This window comes from Elephantulus edwardii, unplaced genomic scaffold (assembly GCF_000299155.1).
Source record: "Elephantulus edwardii isolate Elephantulus edwardi_28Jun2011 unplaced genomic scaffold, EleEdw1.0 scaffold00079, whole genome shotgun sequence".
NCBI lineage: Eukaryota > Metazoa > Chordata > Mammalia > Macroscelidea > Macroscelididae > Elephantulus > Elephantulus edwardii.
The window spans coordinates 14,858,498-14,876,885 of record NW_006399829.1 but is presented as its reverse complement, the minus strand read 5'-3'; the positions used below and the strand labels follow the sequence as shown (position 1 = coordinate 14,876,885).

Sequence of the window (18,388 nt, the reverse complement as noted above, 5' to 3'; positions counted from 1 at the left end):
AAAGCCTTCTGAGGTCACAACTCTTCTCACTATTTCTTAGTTGTTGGAATTGATGGAAAACCTCATAAGCAGTTCCTTACTTCACCTCTGCCTTGCATGTGGACTTCCGAGCTGTAAAACAACCCAGTGGTAGATGGAATTTACTCCAGGACTTAAGAACAATAAATGACATAGTTGAGCCTCTTAAAAAAAAAAAAAAGAAAGAAAGAAATACTAAGTTCGGCCATTTTTATTTTCCGACTCCATTGCAATATTTTGCCTGTGTTCCCGAGCAGCCCTTTGAAATCTTCTCTTCAGCTCCTTAATTCTTGATTTCTTCCCTTTGCTTTGTCTTCTCAGCGCTCTAGTGCAATATTCAGAGTCCCTTCTGACATCCATTTTGGTCTTTTTTTTCTTCTTCCTTCTTTGTAATGACTTTTGCATTCTTCTAGAATGATATTCTTGATATTGTCATATAGATTATCTGGTCTTTGCTCATTAGTGTTCAAGGCCTCAAACCTATTCCTGAGTTGGTTTTTAAATTCATGGGTGAGTGAGAACAGGAGGGTTTGACCAAGTAACCTGATGTGCAGGGAGTGGGGTTATAGCAGGGAAGAGACAAGTCACATGTGCTTGGGGTTGGAGAACAGTGAATGTATTGGCTTTCGTCTGCTAGGTAAAAATGCTTGTCTGCCAGATAGTGTTCTAGCACTAAATAGCCACGTTAAGACAGACTAAGAAGAAGGATTGGCCATCCACTTCCGAAATATAACTGGCCTTTGAAAACCCTATATACAGCAGAGCACACAGAGTAGACTAATAGATATGGCAACTGAAGCTGAGCCCTCAAATTTGGAAACACAAAGGAGAAGAAACAGTTGTAAGAAGAAATTAACAATTGGTATGTGGAATGTGAGAAGGATGAATATAGGAAAACTAGACATTGTAAAGAAAGAAATGTAGCACATAAATATGGACATATTGGGTATTAGCAAAATGAGATAAATTGGCATGGGATATTTTGAATCCTACAATCATATAAACTATTATGCTGGAGATGAAAAGGTGAAAGAAAATGGGTTCACTTTCATCATTCAAAAGAACATTTGTGGATCTATTGTGAAATACAATATTGTGAGTGACAGGATAATATCCCCACACTTACAAGGAATACCTGTTAATACCACTGTCATTCAAATTTATGTACCTACAACCAGAGCCAAAGAGGAAGAAATAGAGGATTTCTATTAACTGTTGATGTCAGAAATTGATCAAATACATAACCAAGATGCATTAATAATGATGGGTGACTGGAATGCAAAGTTGGAAACCCAGGAAGAAGGATCAGTAGTTGGAAAATATGGACTTGGTAACAGAAATGAGGCTGAGGATAGAGTGATAGAATTCTGTACAATCAATGATTTATTCATAGCAAATACATTTTATAAGAAACATAAATGCAGGCTCTACAACTGGATTTCACCTGATGGTATGCACAGGAATTAAATCAATTTCATCTGTGGAAGGAAGCCTTGGAGAAGTTCAATATCAGCAGTGAAAACCATGCCAGGTGCTGATTGTGGAACAGACCAGCAACTGCTCATATGCAAGTTCAAATTAAAATGAAAGAGGGTTAAATCATATCCACAGGAATCAAAATTTGACATTGAGTCTATCTCCCATGAATTTAAAAACCAACACTGAACTCGTAGTGACCCTATAAACAATAGAACAGATCTGAGCCTTGTCCTATCCTGTTCCATCTTTACAATCTCTGAAATACTCAACCCCACTTTTATATTTACTGTGTAATTCTATCTCGTTGAGGAAGGATCCTCCTCTCTTTCTCGAACCCTCCATCTTTCCTTGTATTTTATTAGTGAATAAATAAATATTGCAGTGAAATTTCATGGGTTATAGTCTAAAACTTTTATTAATAAGATTGTTATTATTTGTTCCCCTGTTTGTTTTCAGAGTTGATTAAATTTTTACACAAGAACATATTGAAATTTGAGGATTGCAGAATATGCTTTAAAATTTAAAATCTTTAAAAAATATTAATTCTCAACTCTGGATAAAGTAAAATATAATTGCAATGGAAATAAAGAGACCAATTTCACAGTCATTGAAACTAACAAAGGAGTTGCAAAGAGAGCAGAGAAAAATAAAGAAGAGGAAAAAAATTCAGCCCAGTGTTGCCTTTTCATACCAAAAGCTCAAAATCTTAAGAAGTATGTGGAAAAGGCGAACAATCATCACATTTTTTTTTTAAACCTTCTTGAGTTCTGGGCTTAAAACAGGAATGTAGTTCTGGCATTGATAATTGGCGTATCCTAATTTCAACTTCTTGATGATGTTTTTTCATTGCTTAGTAATTTTATAAGTTAACATTCTTCACAATGATAAAAACCAACAATACACAGCATGGGGATTATGAGAATTCATAATTGATAGCTGTCATTTAGTACACTGTCCAATGCCACCAATAACTATTTTTCCCTAACTACTTGGCAAAATGAACTAGTTTTATGGGAAGAAAAACTATGTCTTGCCATTGAGGATAAAATAGGAGAATAGCTGTTTTTCCTTGAGCTACTAACAGTCAAACTGGGTCAAACAGTGTGGGCTGTTCTCCCCCCCCACACACACACCTTCTTCTTCCATTTGTTTCTTATAAGTCTATACCATTTTATAATTTACCTGCAGCTTTCTATCTTGTTAACTGTACATTTGAGGAGCTCTTGTCTAGACTTCTCTTTCCTATTTTTGTATGCCTAGTGGTTTGAATATTATTTAATATTGTGTTTATCACATTTTACATGGATTTAGGTGTGATTTAGTTAGGACTTCCTGAAATTCTTGTTTTGAAAGGAGAGTACTGGGATTAGAGGAGTGAGAATATTAAGAATCCGAACATACATGGTGTGGGCAAGGAGACAGGTGCCAGTAGCCTTGGAGACACTTGGTTTTAGGAAGTAAATATAAGGGGACTTTGAGGTCTTTAGTGAACCCCTCTGGCTGCTGCTCACATGGTTAACATGCACAGATGATAACTGAAAGGTTGGGGGTTCAAATCCATTCAGAGGCACTTGAGAGAAAAGATCTGACAGTCTTATTTCTAAAACAATAAGCCATTGAAAACCTTGTGGAGCACAGTATGTCTTTTTATTTTACTTTAATAACATTTTAAATTACAATCTTTCTTTGACATTTATAGTGTCACTATGAGTCAGAATTGATGACATTTTCTTAAAACGGGTTGGAGGTCCTCAAAATGGAAAAAAAAAAAAAATTCCTTATAACAGAGTTGAAAACTGAAAGTCCATGAACTGCATCTGATCTTGCTTAGCCAATATAGTATTGGTGGATGCTTGAAATTTTTTTTTGCCAAATTTTGAATTTTTATTAAATTTTTAATTTCCTATGTTATCTCTGACTGTTCTTTAAAAATTAGAAGATCCAGCAGAATAGGACCTACTTCACACTGCTGGAAAGGTGGGACCCTCACTGCTCTATTTATTCTTCATAGAAGACATGTATTCTTCACCATGTTGTCTATATCTAGTACCAGAGACACTTATTTTGTCATTTCTCCCACATGACATGAATGGAAGGCATAGCAGAAGACCTATTGTGAAGAACAGTAATAATCATGAAAGACAGCAGAGGATCTTTCTTCTGCTTTCATTGCCATCAAGTTGGAACCAGCTGAAAGCTGGCACTTCACAGGCTTTTGGAGTCTTTAAGTCACCTGGGAGGAGATTGGCTAACTTTCTCCAATAGAGTCGCTGGTGGATTCACACTGCCAGAGAGATCTGGCCCTTGTGAGAGCAGCACCACTCCCTACAGGCTGCAGAGCTCCCTAATGATAATGATGCCAACAATTATCACTCAAAAACTCATGGCCATGATGGGTCCCAACTCATGGCCACCGTCCGTTGGGTTTCAGAGGCTGTAACCCTTCATGAGAGGAGACTGCACATATCTTTCCTGTGAAGTAGTTGATGGATACAAAGTGCTGGATACTTGGCCTTTGGCTTAGCAGCACAAGCTTTGGACGGCACCTCCAGGGAATATTATTTACTCAGTAAATCCTGGTGGTGCAGTGGTTAAACATTTGGCTATGGACTGAAAGGTTAGCGGTTCCAAGCTAGTAGATGCTCTACAGGAGAAAAATGGGACAGTCTGTTTTCATCAAGATATATAATCTCAGACACCCTGTGGGACACATCTATTCTTTTCTGTAAGGTTGCCATGAGTTGGAGTGATTCTATGGTGGTGAGTTTAGGCTGGCTTTGGTATTATTTACCTGGTGTTGCATAAGCATTTTGCATCTGGGTAACCATTTAATCGTCATAATCAGCTGAAAAAGTGGGAAGTATGCACTAATTTTACAGGCGAAGCACCTGAGACTCAGGTAACTGAAACAGAAGGCATGAACTCTGTGCTTGTTTTCCTCCTGGGTTCTCTAACAAAGGAAGCATCCCTTTTCCCTTTCTCTGTGGGTGGCCTGATGTTCGTCCCCTGCTGACCCCTGATGGCCCTCCTGCCAGGAGGCCTGCTTTAGATACCACATTTTTGCCACTTTCTTCCTAACTTGCACTGGTTCAAAGATACTTGCTCAAGGACGGTTCTAACTTGCTAATTTCAAGAACTGACAATTCCTAACATGCTGTGAAAAACTTGAAATATTTTCTCAGTTTCACACATGGAGAGGAAAATGTCTGCTATTTTCATATTTTCATTGTGCCTCCTATTGTGTTTGTTTCTTTGAAGACATGCGGTCCCCTGTGGGCACAGCAGTGTGGAAATCAGTATTACACCACCGGCGTGTGTTCCGAGGTCAGTCCCAATTTTCAGCACTTGGCCAGCTTTTCACCTGCAGTTCAAAGTAAGTAATGAACACAAGGGTCTGGTATTGCTTTATAATTCAAGGACAGAGAGAAAGTAACCAGAAGTACTGCCCAGCCCCTCAACTCCCTTTTACTTGTTTTGTTTATATAGCTATAATATTTGAGAGTTTGAACTCTTGGCTGGTGGATAGGGTTACTCAAAGGACAGCTGCTAACTGAAAGATTAGCACATAGTGTCCGGCTAGAGATGTCTCAGAAGAAAGGGCTGGTGATGTACTTCTGAAATGCTAGTTATTGAAAATCATTTAGAGTGCATATCTACTTGGACATGCATGGTGTCACTATGAGTTGCAATTAACTTTAACAATTTGTTTCATTTCATTTAAAGTTGCATTTACTGATAGAAATCTGTTTCTTTGTTTTTTTGTATGTGTAGCTTGTCCTTCCCTCATAGATGTTGTGGTTGTATGTGATGAATCAAATAGCATTTATCCATGGGTAGCAGTGAAGAATTTTTTGGAAAAATTTGTTCAAGGCTTGGATATAGGCCCCAAAAAGACCCAGGTATGGACTGCAATCATGTATCTACTAATTCACAGCTTTCTTCCTGAGAAATTATTGTTACATTATGAAGTCTTAATTTTTGCTCATGTCAAATCCCAAAGGTGATTGCATTGAAAATAAACTCAAATGTCAATTGAAATATTATGTATTAACACTTAACTCTTTCACACTTAACTTTGTTTAAATTCTGGTTGTTTCAGCTTAGATTTCTATTTCTGACTCTGATACCAAGGGGAAAGCGTAATGACACATCATACTTTCAGTTGCTGATTTACTCCCTAGAGCCTATGAAATTATCAATGCACCTTAAAGTTTAAGCGTTTATTTTCCCCTTTATGTCTACTTGAACTTTTGGTATCATAGTCCATAGTCTGTTGCATTGCTAACTAAAAGATTGAACAACTCCAGTGGGTTAACAACAGATGATCAAGAGGCAATGGTGATGAAGGAGGAAGTTCAGGCTGCTCTGAAGGACATGGCAAAAAGTAAAGCCCCAGGAAATGATGGAATACAGATTGACATATTTCAATAATATGCCCTGTACGTACTCACCAGGTTGTGCCAAGAGATCTGGAGGACAACTCCCTGGCCAACTGACTGGAAGAGATTGATAATTTATTCCCATTCTAAAAAAAAAAGAAAGTGACCTGACTGAGTATGGAAATTATTGTACAACATCACACGAAAACAAAATCCTTCTGAAGGTTATCCAGAAATGACTGGAACAGTACATTGACAGAGAACTATCAGAAGTATAAGCTAGGTTTAGAAGAGACCATGGAACTAGAAACATTATCGCCAATGTCAGATGGATCTTGGCCAAAAGCAAGGAGCACCAGAGAGATATCTATCTGTATTTCACTAAATATGCAAAGGCATTTGACTGTGTTTATCACAACAAATTGTGGTTAACCTTGAGGAGAATGGAAATCCCGGAACACTTGATTGTGTTTATGCGAAACCTATAGTTGGACCAGGAAGGAGACCTCAGAACAGAGCAGGGAAACACTACATGGTTCAAAATAAGGAAAGGAGAGTGTCAGGGATGCATCCTGTCTCCATCCCTTTTCAATTTATATGCAGAACAGGTCATCTGAGAGGCTAGGGTATATGAAGAATGTGGCATCAGAACTGGAAAAGACTCATCAACAACCTATGTTATGCAGATAATACAACCTTGCTTGCTGAAACTGAGGAGGCCCTGAAGCACTGGCTGGAGGTCAAAGACTATAGTCTTCAATATTGATTGAAGCTCAGTATTAAGTAGACAAAGATTCTCACCACTGGGCCAGCTAGCAACACCATGATGAATGGAGAAGAGATTGAAGTTGCTAACAATTACAGCTTGTTTGGCTCCACAATCAACAGTCTTGACACTACAAGTCAGGAAATCAAAAGACAAATTGCATTAGGTAAATATGTCAAGGACCTTTCCAGAGTAGTAACAATGTCAGTCTAGAGACTGAGATGCACCTGATCCAGTCCATGATCTTCACAATTATTTACTATGCATCAGAGAGCTTGATAATGACTAAGGAATATAGAAGGAGAATTGAGTTCTGGTGCTGGAGAAAAGTCTTGAACATACCATGGACCACCAAGAAAACAAGTAAGTCTGTTTTGGAGAGGGTGAAACCAAGTTTCTCCTTGGAGGCAAGGATTTTGAAGCTCTGTCTCACATACTTTGGCCACATGGCCAGGAGGGACTGATCCTTGGAGAAGGACATCATGCCTAGAAGGGTAGAGGGACAGTGCAGGAGAGGAGACCCCAGATGAGATTAATTGATACAGTAACTAGGGAAATGGGGGTAGTTGTGTCATAATCAATGAAACTGGCTCAGGACAGGGCAGGCTTCAGAGCTATTATATATAGGTTTGCTATGAGTCTCAGTCAACTTGGTGGCACATACCAACAACAAAAACAAGCAGCTCTTTGGAAGGAAGACAGGCGGTACCTTCTCATTAAGATTTACAGTCTTAGAAAGGGAGGGGTAACTGGATGAAATATGTTTACGGCATTGAAGTCTATGGGAGAGAATAGTTTAAAAGTATTATAGGGTATTATGTTTCTTGTAAGAGTATGGAATGAGGGTTGCAGAGTGGATTATATTTGGAGTTGGGGGTGGGGTTGGGGGAATTGCAGGGGGGATTGTATACCAATGAGGGAGTTTTGCTTTTCAAGGAGAGGAGCTAACGGGGGGAGGGGGGGCTGGGGGTGGAGAAGGTTGCAACAATGAATGAATGGAAGATGTTCATTGAAATGAAAAATAGATAATTTAATAAAAAAATAAGAAAGGGAGGGGTAAAAAATGTGAAAGATCAGGTGTAAAAATCAATGCATATGAACTCTGTAAGCAAACTAGTATAAAATAAAAATTTTATTGGGAAAAAAATAAAGATTTATAGCCTTAGAATGCCAATGAATGGTCACTGTGAGTCGGAATTGACTCAATGATGGTGAGAAAAAAAATTCCTTTCACTAACACTTTTTGCTGGTAAAAAAGTAATTCTTCAATTTTTGAATTTTTAGAAAATTTGTAACTAAGTCCATAGGAAGGATATAACTTTACCATTTAATATTTTTAATCACATTTGTTTCTAGTGTCACTTATTTTCTCATAGGTAAGTCTTTTTAATAATTTTTATAGGTTCTTATATCTTAGCAAGTCTTTAATCTGAATTCATACTTTCTTGAGGTAGGCAACCACAACTCAGAAACAAAAGACTCCACTCCATGCTTCCATAGAAAACGGAATAATATCTATTATAAAATTTTAGTTCCTCTTTCTTTACTGTTGGTTCCACTATTTCATAGGTCACTCTGGTTGTGACAACATATTGAACCACTATAAACAGAGACCAGGACTCAGATCTTCAAGTTTATGTTGCTAGGTTACAATTGATAACTCCAGTATCCACCATGGAGTCATGATCATCATAAAACCATTTTCAGTGAAATGCTTTTTAAGTTATCTATGTTGTCTGTTTTGTTCCTGTTAATATGGTACTTCCTGAAATTTTTCAGTCAGTTCTTTCTGGTACAGTGTTTCTCCACCTTCTTTTGATGCTTCCTGGGCCATCCAGTTTATATTTCTCATAGCATCTTTCACTATTGCAACATGAAGCTTAATTAGTTTTTCAGTTCTCTCAGCTTGAGAAATTCAGAGTGACTTCTTCCCTTTTTGTTCTCCAAATCCAGCTCTCTGCATAGTCCATTGTTAATACTTTGCTTTGTCCTCCCGAGCGGCCCTTTGAAATCTTCTGTTCAGTTCTTTCACTTCTACATGGTTTCTTTTGGTTTTGGCTTTTCAGTGCTCCAATTCAATCTTTAGAGTCTCTTCTGACATCCATTTTTTTTTCTTTTCTGTTTTTGTAATGACCTTTAGCTTTCTTCATAGATGATATCCTTAATATTTTCCCACAACTCCTCTGGTCTTCAATCTTTGGTGTTCAGTGCCTCAAATCTATTCTTAATATGATCTTGAAATTCAGATATAATTGATTTGAGATAATATCTTGATTTCTGTGGGTTTATTTTCATTGTCTTCAGCTTCAATTTGAACTTGCATATGAGTACATATGATCAGGAGTCTATGGTATTGAAGGAGAAAGTAGAGGCTGCATTGAAGGCATTGGCTAAAAATAAGGCCCCAGGAATTAGTAGGATACTAATTGACTTGCTTCAGTTAACAGATCAGCCTTGAACAGCACTTATCAGTCTATGCCAGAAAATTTGGAGGACAGCTGTCTGGCCAATAAATTGGAAGAGGTCCATATTTGTTCCCATTTCCAAGAAAGGTGATCCAACTGAATGTGGAAACTATCGAACAATATTATTAGTATAACATGCAAATAAAATACTGCTGGAGATCATTAAAAAACTTCTAGAACAGTATATAGATAAGGAACTGCCAGAAGTTCAAGCAGAATTTAGAATGTCATGACATTAGGGATATTATTGATGATGTCAGATGTGTCCTGGCTGAAAGTAAGGAATAACAGAAAAGTATCTATTTGTGCTTTGCTGACTAGGCAAAGGCATTTGACTGTGGGGATCATAAGAAGTTGTGGATGACATTGAGAAGAATGTGAATCGCAGAGCACTTAATTGTTTTCATGTGAAACATATACGTGGACCAGGAGGCTGTTGTGCTAATAGAGAAAGGGAACACTGCATGGTTTAAAATAAAGAAGGGAATGCATCAGGGTCATATTCTCTCTTCATAACTATTCAGTCTGTATGCTGAGCAAATTACTCAAGAAATTGGACTCTAAGAAGAGGGGTGTGGCATCACACCCCTCTTTTTGGGGAAAAAAAAGGGGAGAGAGATTGAAGGGAGACTTCATCAATAACCTGCCTTATGCAGGTAACACAACCTTGCTTGATGAAAGTAAGGAGATATTGAAGTATTTGTTGCAGAAGATCAAGGAATGCAGCCTTCAGTATGGATTGTATCATAATGTCAAAAAAGCCAAGATTCTTATCACTCAACCATTAGGCAGTGTCATGATGGATGGAGAGGAGATTGAAACTGTCAACAGTTTCATCTTACTTGGATCTACAATTAACACCCAGGGTACCAGCAATCAGGAAATAAGGAGACAGTGCACTGGGAAAATCTGCAGTTAGGGACCTCTCCAAATTATTGAGGAGCAATGATGTCAGTTTGAGGACCAAGGTTCATCTGATTCAGGCCATACTCTTTCCAACTACTTGCTAGACCTCTGAGAGCTGGACAATGAATAAGGATGACAGAAAAAGAATTGACACCTTTGAGCTGTGGTGTTGGAAAAGAGCACTGACCATCCCATGCACAACCAAGAGAATGAACAAATATGCATCCAGAATGTTCTTTGGAGGCAAGAATGATGGGCCTTCACCTCACATACTTTGGACATGTTCCTAGGAGGTGCTATACCTTGGAGAAGGATATGATGCTGGGAAAGGTGGAGGGTTGGCAAAGGAGAGGAAGACACTCAACTAGGTGGATTGACATGGTGACTGCTGCAATGGGCTCTTGTGTATCAGGAAGTGTGAGGATGGCACAGCATAGAACAAGGTTTAGATCTTCTGTTCAGAGAGTTGCTATAAATTGTATGTTCCTCAGTGGCACCTAATAACAACAATACATTGACTTTAGGGAGCTTTTGTTGCTAGTGGCAAGAAGTTGTGCTGCAATCTTGAAGGTACACGGTTTGGTTCCTAGCTGTTTGTAGGAGAAACATGAGCTATCTCCTCACAGGCAGTTAACTGCCTCTGAACATCGCCACAGGGTCAACTATGGGTCGTTTCCAATTCGACAGTACACAACAACAACAACAATTGACTTTTGCTTTTCTGGGGTTTTTTAAATATATATACTATTATATAACATTGTTACATGCTCTCCCCCCTTTTTCTTCTCTCTTTGCGTTGCTTTTCCGTACTAAGGAAATTAATGTCAACTGAAGTTTTTACTAGTGGTCTTTTACCAGAAAATTCTATAAAACTGGACATAGCCCTGGTTTCTGAAGAGCATACTCTTAAAACCCACTCAATAGAGATGTCCACATGTATACTTGGTCTCTTTACATGGTCTGTGTCCATAACATGACTTATTTGAATTATTATTCTCACATATGGAATTCATATCCTCTCTTCTGTGTCATCCTATCATAATACGTTTCATTCCTCCCTACAAATGACTGAATTCAGAGTTCTTTCTTTTTTTTAATCCAGAGTTCTTCTTATAACCTCAGTTTAACCTCTTGTTGTTTCTCATCATACCAAATTTTTTTGAATCATCTATTTATCAGTTCCTCTTTTTCTCACAAAAGTCTGACATAGACACTCTGCCATGTGAATTACTACCTTCTTCCTGTCATACTGAACTTTAAAATATCTATATTTCACCTTTTCCTCTTTCTCAAGTCGTAAATCTATTCTAACCCGAAACATCCAGCAAAGTTTTCTGCCATCTTCACAGTGACTAGCTAACTGCCTACCTTTGGAAAAAGAAATAACCAATTGAACTCAGAAATCCAGACTTTACGCTTTCCGTTTTTCTTACCCACTTAACCCTGTTTAGTAAAAATAGAAGACGACCCTCAGTGTTATGGATTTACAGAGTAACTGCAGCTTTGGGCTTGAGCGTAGTGGAAATTTTGAGGATGGTGTAGGGTCAGATAAGATTTAGATATGTTGTACAGAGGGTCCCTTGGAGTTGTAGTCTGCTTAATATTACCTAATGTCAAACAAACCTTGCTTTGGAGATGTTTATTCCACCCATCTCTTACTACCACTTCCTAATCACTTCCAGAAAGTGTGACTGCAGTGCCTGAGAATGCTGATATCAGCAGAAAGGTATATGATCATAAAAAGAGTGGCTGTCTGAATGGCATTTTCTTTGTCTTTGGCAATGTAAGGCTCCCCTCCTTTAGCTAAAAGGATTATACATTGTCTTCAAGCATCTTGATGAGAAGTCATTCTGTAGCTCAAATAAGACTTGATCTGAAGCAAATTCATAGGAGACTAGGAACTCTCTATTCTACATGCAGTGTGATAGTAGCTTTCCTCCAGATAAAAATCCATAAACAGAGGGAATCCTGAATGACAAATCTAAGTTTGATGCCTTTTTAAATGCACGTTGACTTTTCTTACACTCCATTCTAATGCTTTGGTCATTATGTAATTACTCTTCTTACCTCCCATCTATGACTAATTGAAATAGTTTATAGATGTATCTCTCTCTTCTCTCACTCATTGCCATTGAGTTGGTACAGACTCATAGCTGACCTTCTGGTGGGTTTTGAGGGGCTGTAAATCCTACCAGAGGAGACAACCCATCTTCCTTCTACAGAACTGCTGAATTTGGACCTTTAGATCATTACACCTGTGGAATAGTAATACAACTCACTACAAAGTAGGCTACGAAAGCTCTTCATACACTTATATTCACTTATGAGAGCTTTGGTTTATATATATTTTTAAATTTTTATTTTATGTTGGTTTGCATACAAAATTTGTAATACATTGCTTCACACTATCCTTCATTCACATTGTGTTGCATACAATAATTACCATTCATTGTGTTTTATAGAATTAATCACTATTGAACTATGTACACCATTACTCCATTTTTTCAGGTCCCTGTTGAATCTTTCCAACATCCTTTACTGCCACCTTTCACCCACCAATAGGGTTGTGCAGCCCTATGATGTCCCCCCGTTCATCCCTACCCCTCTTCTCCCATCATCCCCCCCTTTAAATCCTCACCTTAAATCCTAATACATATTTTACTAGTTGTCCTTTTATTTTTATAATAATGATCTTATGCAGTATTTGTCCTTATTAGACTGAGTTAGTACACTTAGCATAATGCTGAGCATAGCAGTTTCTCCCAAGTCGATAGTAATTTTCAAAATCTTTGCTCCTGATTGCTGTGCAGCATTCCGTTGTGTGAATGTACTATAATTTCTCAGTCTATTGTGGTTGGGTATGTGGGCTGTTTACATGTTCTTGCAATTGTGAAGAATGCTGCTGTGAACATTGGTTTATGAATTTCCATTTGTGTGCATGTTCTAATTTATATTTCTAGCAGTGGAATAGCTGAGCCATATGGAATTTCTATGTTTATCTTTCTTAAGAAAATACCAAATTGCCTTCCAGGGTGGTTGTACCATTTTACAAAAATATTTTTATTTATATTATTTTAATCTTCCTGTTATGAAATGTGTTTCAATGTTAATGTATATTGAAACATAGTAGGGAAGTTCTTGAAAGTCTAATATTATTAAACCTGAGAACCAAAGTATAAATGGCAGCACTATCTTGCTTGACATTAAGTACTGTTCTTCTACTCTAAGGCTTGTGAGAAGAAACCATTCCACTGAAAACAAAAATAGCTATTAAGAATAATGTTGAAAGAGATTCTTTAAATCTAGCAGTGCTGTATGCTTTTGATTTTTATTATATTGGTTAAACAGAAATTATTTTTAACTAATGACATCCCAGTAATAAACTTCTGCATTTTTGAAGGTGGGGTTAATTCAGTATGGCAACAGTCCAAGAGTTGTGTTTAATCTGAATACTTATAAAACGAAAGCTGAAATGATTGAAGCAACATCTAAGACATTCCAGAATGGTGGAGACCTAACAAATACATTCAAAGCAATTCAGTATGCAAGGTAAGTTGTGATGCTAATATAGCCCTGTTTTTCAGTAAGATCCATTGGTGTCAAATCTGATTCATAAAGCCATTTCAGCATGTAAGTTTATGAAGCAATAAATTTTTACAGAAGGAAAGTGTTCATCCTTCTTCTTGGGGTGGCTGGTGGATTCAGCCTTCAGGTTAGGGCTAGGGTTAGGATTGTGTCCTAACCACCAGAAATATTTATCTTTAAGTAAAAGGAGAAAAAAATGCAAAAAAAATTTCTGATATTCACACTTAACTCACAACAAAGACTGAAGGAAAATCAAACATTGTATGACATGAACTTTTTGAGGTGGCAATTTGGACATGTAATTAAAAATCTTTGATTTCTAGAATTTTCTATGATATTACATGATTTTCCTGATTTAACATTAAGTAGCAAAGTGAGGCACTTGCTCACGTAGTAGGAAAAGAACAATAGATAATGATATTTTAATATCTATCATGGCTACAAACATGTGCTAATGAAGTACTTCATTCAAATTAACAAGGACTGTTGTACCATAACATGAATCATGTAAGTCTAAAGTGAATTGGATGAAATCATTATAGTTATTATGGTCTTCAGTTCAGTGAGTGCAGTGGGAAGGAGAAGGTTGAATTTTACAACTAAATAATCTTCCTGTGATTTTTGATCTAGTTTCTCTATTTTCTCAGCTCTATCTTCATCTTCATTCTACTTTAAACTTTTAAAAAATTCTGATCATTCTCTTACTATTAAAAGTTAAATGAGATCAAAACTGACCTCTCCTAAATATGTTATTGTTTCTATTGTTATGTGCATCAAGTCGTTTGCGACTCATAACGACCATATGTATAACTAAACCGGGTGGCTCCTTGGAGGCAAGGATTCTGAGCCTCCGTCTAACATACTTTGGACACGTTGTAAGGAGTGACCAGTCCTTGGAGAAGGACAGGGTCGCTGTGAGTCGCAAACGACTTGACAGCACATAAGAACAAACAACAACAAGCCCTGCTCTGTCCTGTGCCATTCAAACCTTCCCCTTCTGCACTGTCCCTCCACCCTACCAAGCATGATGTCCCTCTCCAAGGACCAGTCCCTCCTTACAACATGTCTAAAGTATGTTAGACAGAGCTGGCCCGTTTTAACCTTTTCCAGGATGAATCTGTTTTCCTAACAGTCCATGCAATTGAGTCCCTCAATACTCTTCTCCAGCACCACAGCTCAAAGGCATCAATTTTCCTTCTACCCTCGCTAGTCACTGTCCAACTCTGATGCATAACAAGTGATAGCAAAGACCATGGCCTGTATCAGACACATCTTAGTCTCCAGAGAGACACCATTGCTCTTCAGTACTTTGGAGAGGTCCCTAATAGCAGACTTTCCCATGGCAATACATCTTTTAATTTCCTGGCTACTGGTGCCAAGAGTGTTGACTGTGGAGTCAAGCAAACTAAAACTGTGAACAATCTCAATCTCTTCACCATGCATCCTGATGCTGCCAGTTGGCCCAGTGGTGAGAATCTTTGTCTTCTTGACATTAAGCCTCAATCCATATTGGAGGCTGCCGTTCTTGACCCTCTGTAGCAAGCGCTTCAGGTCCTCCTTAGTTTTAGCAAGCAGGGTTGTGTCATCTGCATAACGCAGATTATTGGTGAATCTTCCACCAATCCTGACACCACACTTCTCCTCATAGAGCCCAGCCTCCCGATTAATCTGTTCTGCAAGCAGGTTGAAAAGGTATGGAGACAGGATACATCCCTGATGCAATCTTTTCCTGGTTTTGAACCACACAGTGCTTCCTTGCTCTGTTCTGATTACTGCCTCTTAGTCCAAGTATAGGTTTTGCATTAGCCTGATCAAGTGTTCTGGGATTCCCATTCTTCTCAGAGTCAGCCACAGTTTTTTGTGATCCACACAGTCAAACACCTTTGCATAATCAATGAAACACAGATAGACATTCCTCTGGTATTCCCTGCTTTCAGCTAAGATCTACTAACATTAGCTAAAATATCACTAGTACCACAACGCCTTTCAAAGCTCAGCCTGGACTTCCCGGCAGTTCTCTACTGATGTGCTGTTACAGTCGTTTTTGGATAATCTTCAGTAGAATCTTGCTTTTATGTGTGTACATTCCTTCATTACACTATCATAATTATTTGAAGAACATGTCTAGATTATACACTTCCTTGATACAGATTAGCAATGCCAGTTATAATGTTCTGTTGAAGATAGCTGAAACCTTCTAAATTGTAATTTAATCTTCTAAATCTTAATGTTAAATCTTAATCACTTAACTCTATGGTCCTGTCTTAAGCCTCCTCCTCTTTGGAGTCTCTGAACATTTGACAAAGGACACACACTTGTGTTCCAACTGCAGTTGCCATGACAGTGCAAACTTCTTTCTTTGTCAACAATAAGTGTGTCTTCACTGATTCCTCTTTAGTCATTAAATAGAGCAATTTCCTAGTCTTTTCTCTTAATCATCTCTTCTTGATTGGCTGTCTCACTAAGGCCTTCATTATATTCACTCTGACAAGAGCAAAGCTCATTCCTCTGGGAAATACCCCAAAACAATAGGATTGTCAGCCTTGACAATCTCTCAGAACCTACACAGGCATCCGGCTGACTCTAAATCTCTTTATCAGGAATTTGACCTCTCTACGCAACTTCAGTTTACTCCAAATTGGCTTTAATTCTTTTCCTACCCCTCCTCATGACATCATTTTAGTTCATGCTGTTCCCTCAGTCATTCAAACCCCAAAGTGGGCAGTTGTCTTTATTCCTTTCACTCCTCAGATTACACATCTAGTCAGTCACCACATCCTGTCATTTCTATTTCTGTAATCCCTCTTATATCAGCCACTTAAAAAAAATTGTGCATGTTTTAGGTGCCTCTTCTATTAACCAGTGATTCTACTTAACGTGTGTCCCTAGCACATGAGAGAACCTACTGGGATTTGGTGAATTCATGTGCTTGTTTCAAGTCAGGCCATCTTGAAGCTCCCAGACTTGATGAAATTTCCCTCCTGATCAAGAAACGGGACCCTGAGGGCAAGTGTAAGCAGAGCTTTCTAGGCTTTCTAGGAGTTAGAAATTGCTGCGGCCCCTTTTCTCAGCAGGGAACAGTGACATGGCATTTTTCCCAGAAATGGGGCTGGGAATCAGGCAAGCTTCCTTTTTCAGGAGAAATACTACTGTTTAGTAGCATTTTTATTACTTACTCATCTTTTAGAGGCGCCTTCATAGTGCAGTTGTTAAGCACAAGGCTGTTTGTCATTTTTTTTATGGCCATCGAGTCGAGCGCGACTCATAGCAACTCTATGAACAAAAGACCTAATGCCTTTCCGTAACTGTCATCATTTCTCCAGGTTCATAGACTTTGCAGAGGCATGTGGTTTAGGAAGTGGATGCCACTTCTGCTTCCAAATCTGTTTTACAGCTGGGAGCTCCACCAAACACTGTCCACATTTGGAAGCTGTTCTGGTATTTGATACCCCAGTGGTACAAGGTTGAGCATCACAGCACCCCATGTTACTTCATACAGCACAGTGACAAAGAGTGATGCACAAAGTGGAAGAGTGCTCCTCCAGATAGAACAGCACTAGTTTCACTTAGTAGTGCTTAAATGTTGTCAAGTCAAATGTGATGGAGAGTAAGTTTTGCACAAGACCTAAACTCTATTCTATGACTAACATCATTTCTGTACATAACTCTGTTCTATAACTACCATCATTTCTTTACACTTAAGAGAGTTTAGAGAGTTTGTAGAATTTGCAGATGTATCTCATTTAGGAAGTGGATGCCACTCTTGCTGCCCAGCATAAATCAATCTGGAAGCTCATCCAAACACTGTACATAATGGGTAACCATTATGTTATTTGGCAAGACTATGGAATCGTGTGCAACATAAGAGCAACACCAAGTTGTTCAGTTCAGTAAAACCAGCAGTTCAAGCTCATCACCAGCTCCTCAGGAGAAAAGACCAGGAAATTTGCCAGCATAAAGATTGTTGTTGCTGTTGTTAGGTGTCGTCAAGTATAACACTTATTGACTCTGAGCAATATATTTGAACCCTGTCCTAATCTGTGCCAACCTCACCACCTCTGACACATTCAAACCTTTTGCTGCAGCCACTGTGCCAGTCCACCTGGTTGAGAGTCTTCCTCTCCTTTGTTATTGCTCCACCTTTCCAAATATTATGTTTTTCTCCAAGCAATAGCCTCTCTTAACATGCCAAAAGAATGCAAGACAAAGCTTTATAATCTTTGCATCCAAGGAACAATCTGGCTTTACCTTCTTCAAGATATATCTGTTTGTTCTTTTGGCAGTTTGTGGTATTATCAGCACTCTTTTCTAACACCAGAGGTCAAAGGCATCAATTTTTCTTTTGTCATCATTATTCATCATTTTTCATTGTCCAGATCTCAGCAGCATAGCATGTGATCAAAAATGTTATGGTCTGAATCAGGTGCACCTTAGTCTTCTAAATAACATCATTGCTCTTAAGTAATTTGGAGAGATCCCTGACTCTAATCCGGTCCCATAAAAACTATAACCTAAGAAACTCTATAGAGTAGTTTTCTTCTATCCTGTAGAGTGGCTATAAATCAGAATTGACTTGAGAATACTCTTACACAAAACCTTTCATTCTTTCAAAACTTTGGCATTATGCTGAGTCAGGTATCTCAGTCACAAAGGGACAAATGCTATATGGTGCCACTGTTGTAGAATGAGGCTGGCATTGGGGTGGGGTAAGACTGAGAAAAACTGGATGAAATATGTTTACGGCATTGAAGTCTATGGGGGAGAGAATAGTCTAAAAGTATTATATTTTA

General features: G+C 38.3%; 1 protein-coding gene across 1 annotated transcript in view; it reads left to right on the top strand.

Annotated features, from left to right (window-relative positions):
* Positions 1–18,388, top strand: part of ITGA2 (integrin, alpha 2 (CD49B, alpha 2 subunit of VLA-2 receptor)) — a 169,571-nt gene that overhangs the window by 43,606 nt on the left and 107,577 nt on the right. The window contains exons 5-7 of the mRNA XM_006889598.1: positions 4,756–4,870; positions 5,269–5,396; positions 13,414–13,562. Of these exons, the coding sequence (XP_006889660.1) occupies positions 4,756–4,870; positions 5,269–5,396; positions 13,414–13,562 (392 nt within the window). The remainder of the gene's footprint in view (positions 1–4,755; positions 4,871–5,268; positions 5,397–13,413; positions 13,563–18,388) is intronic.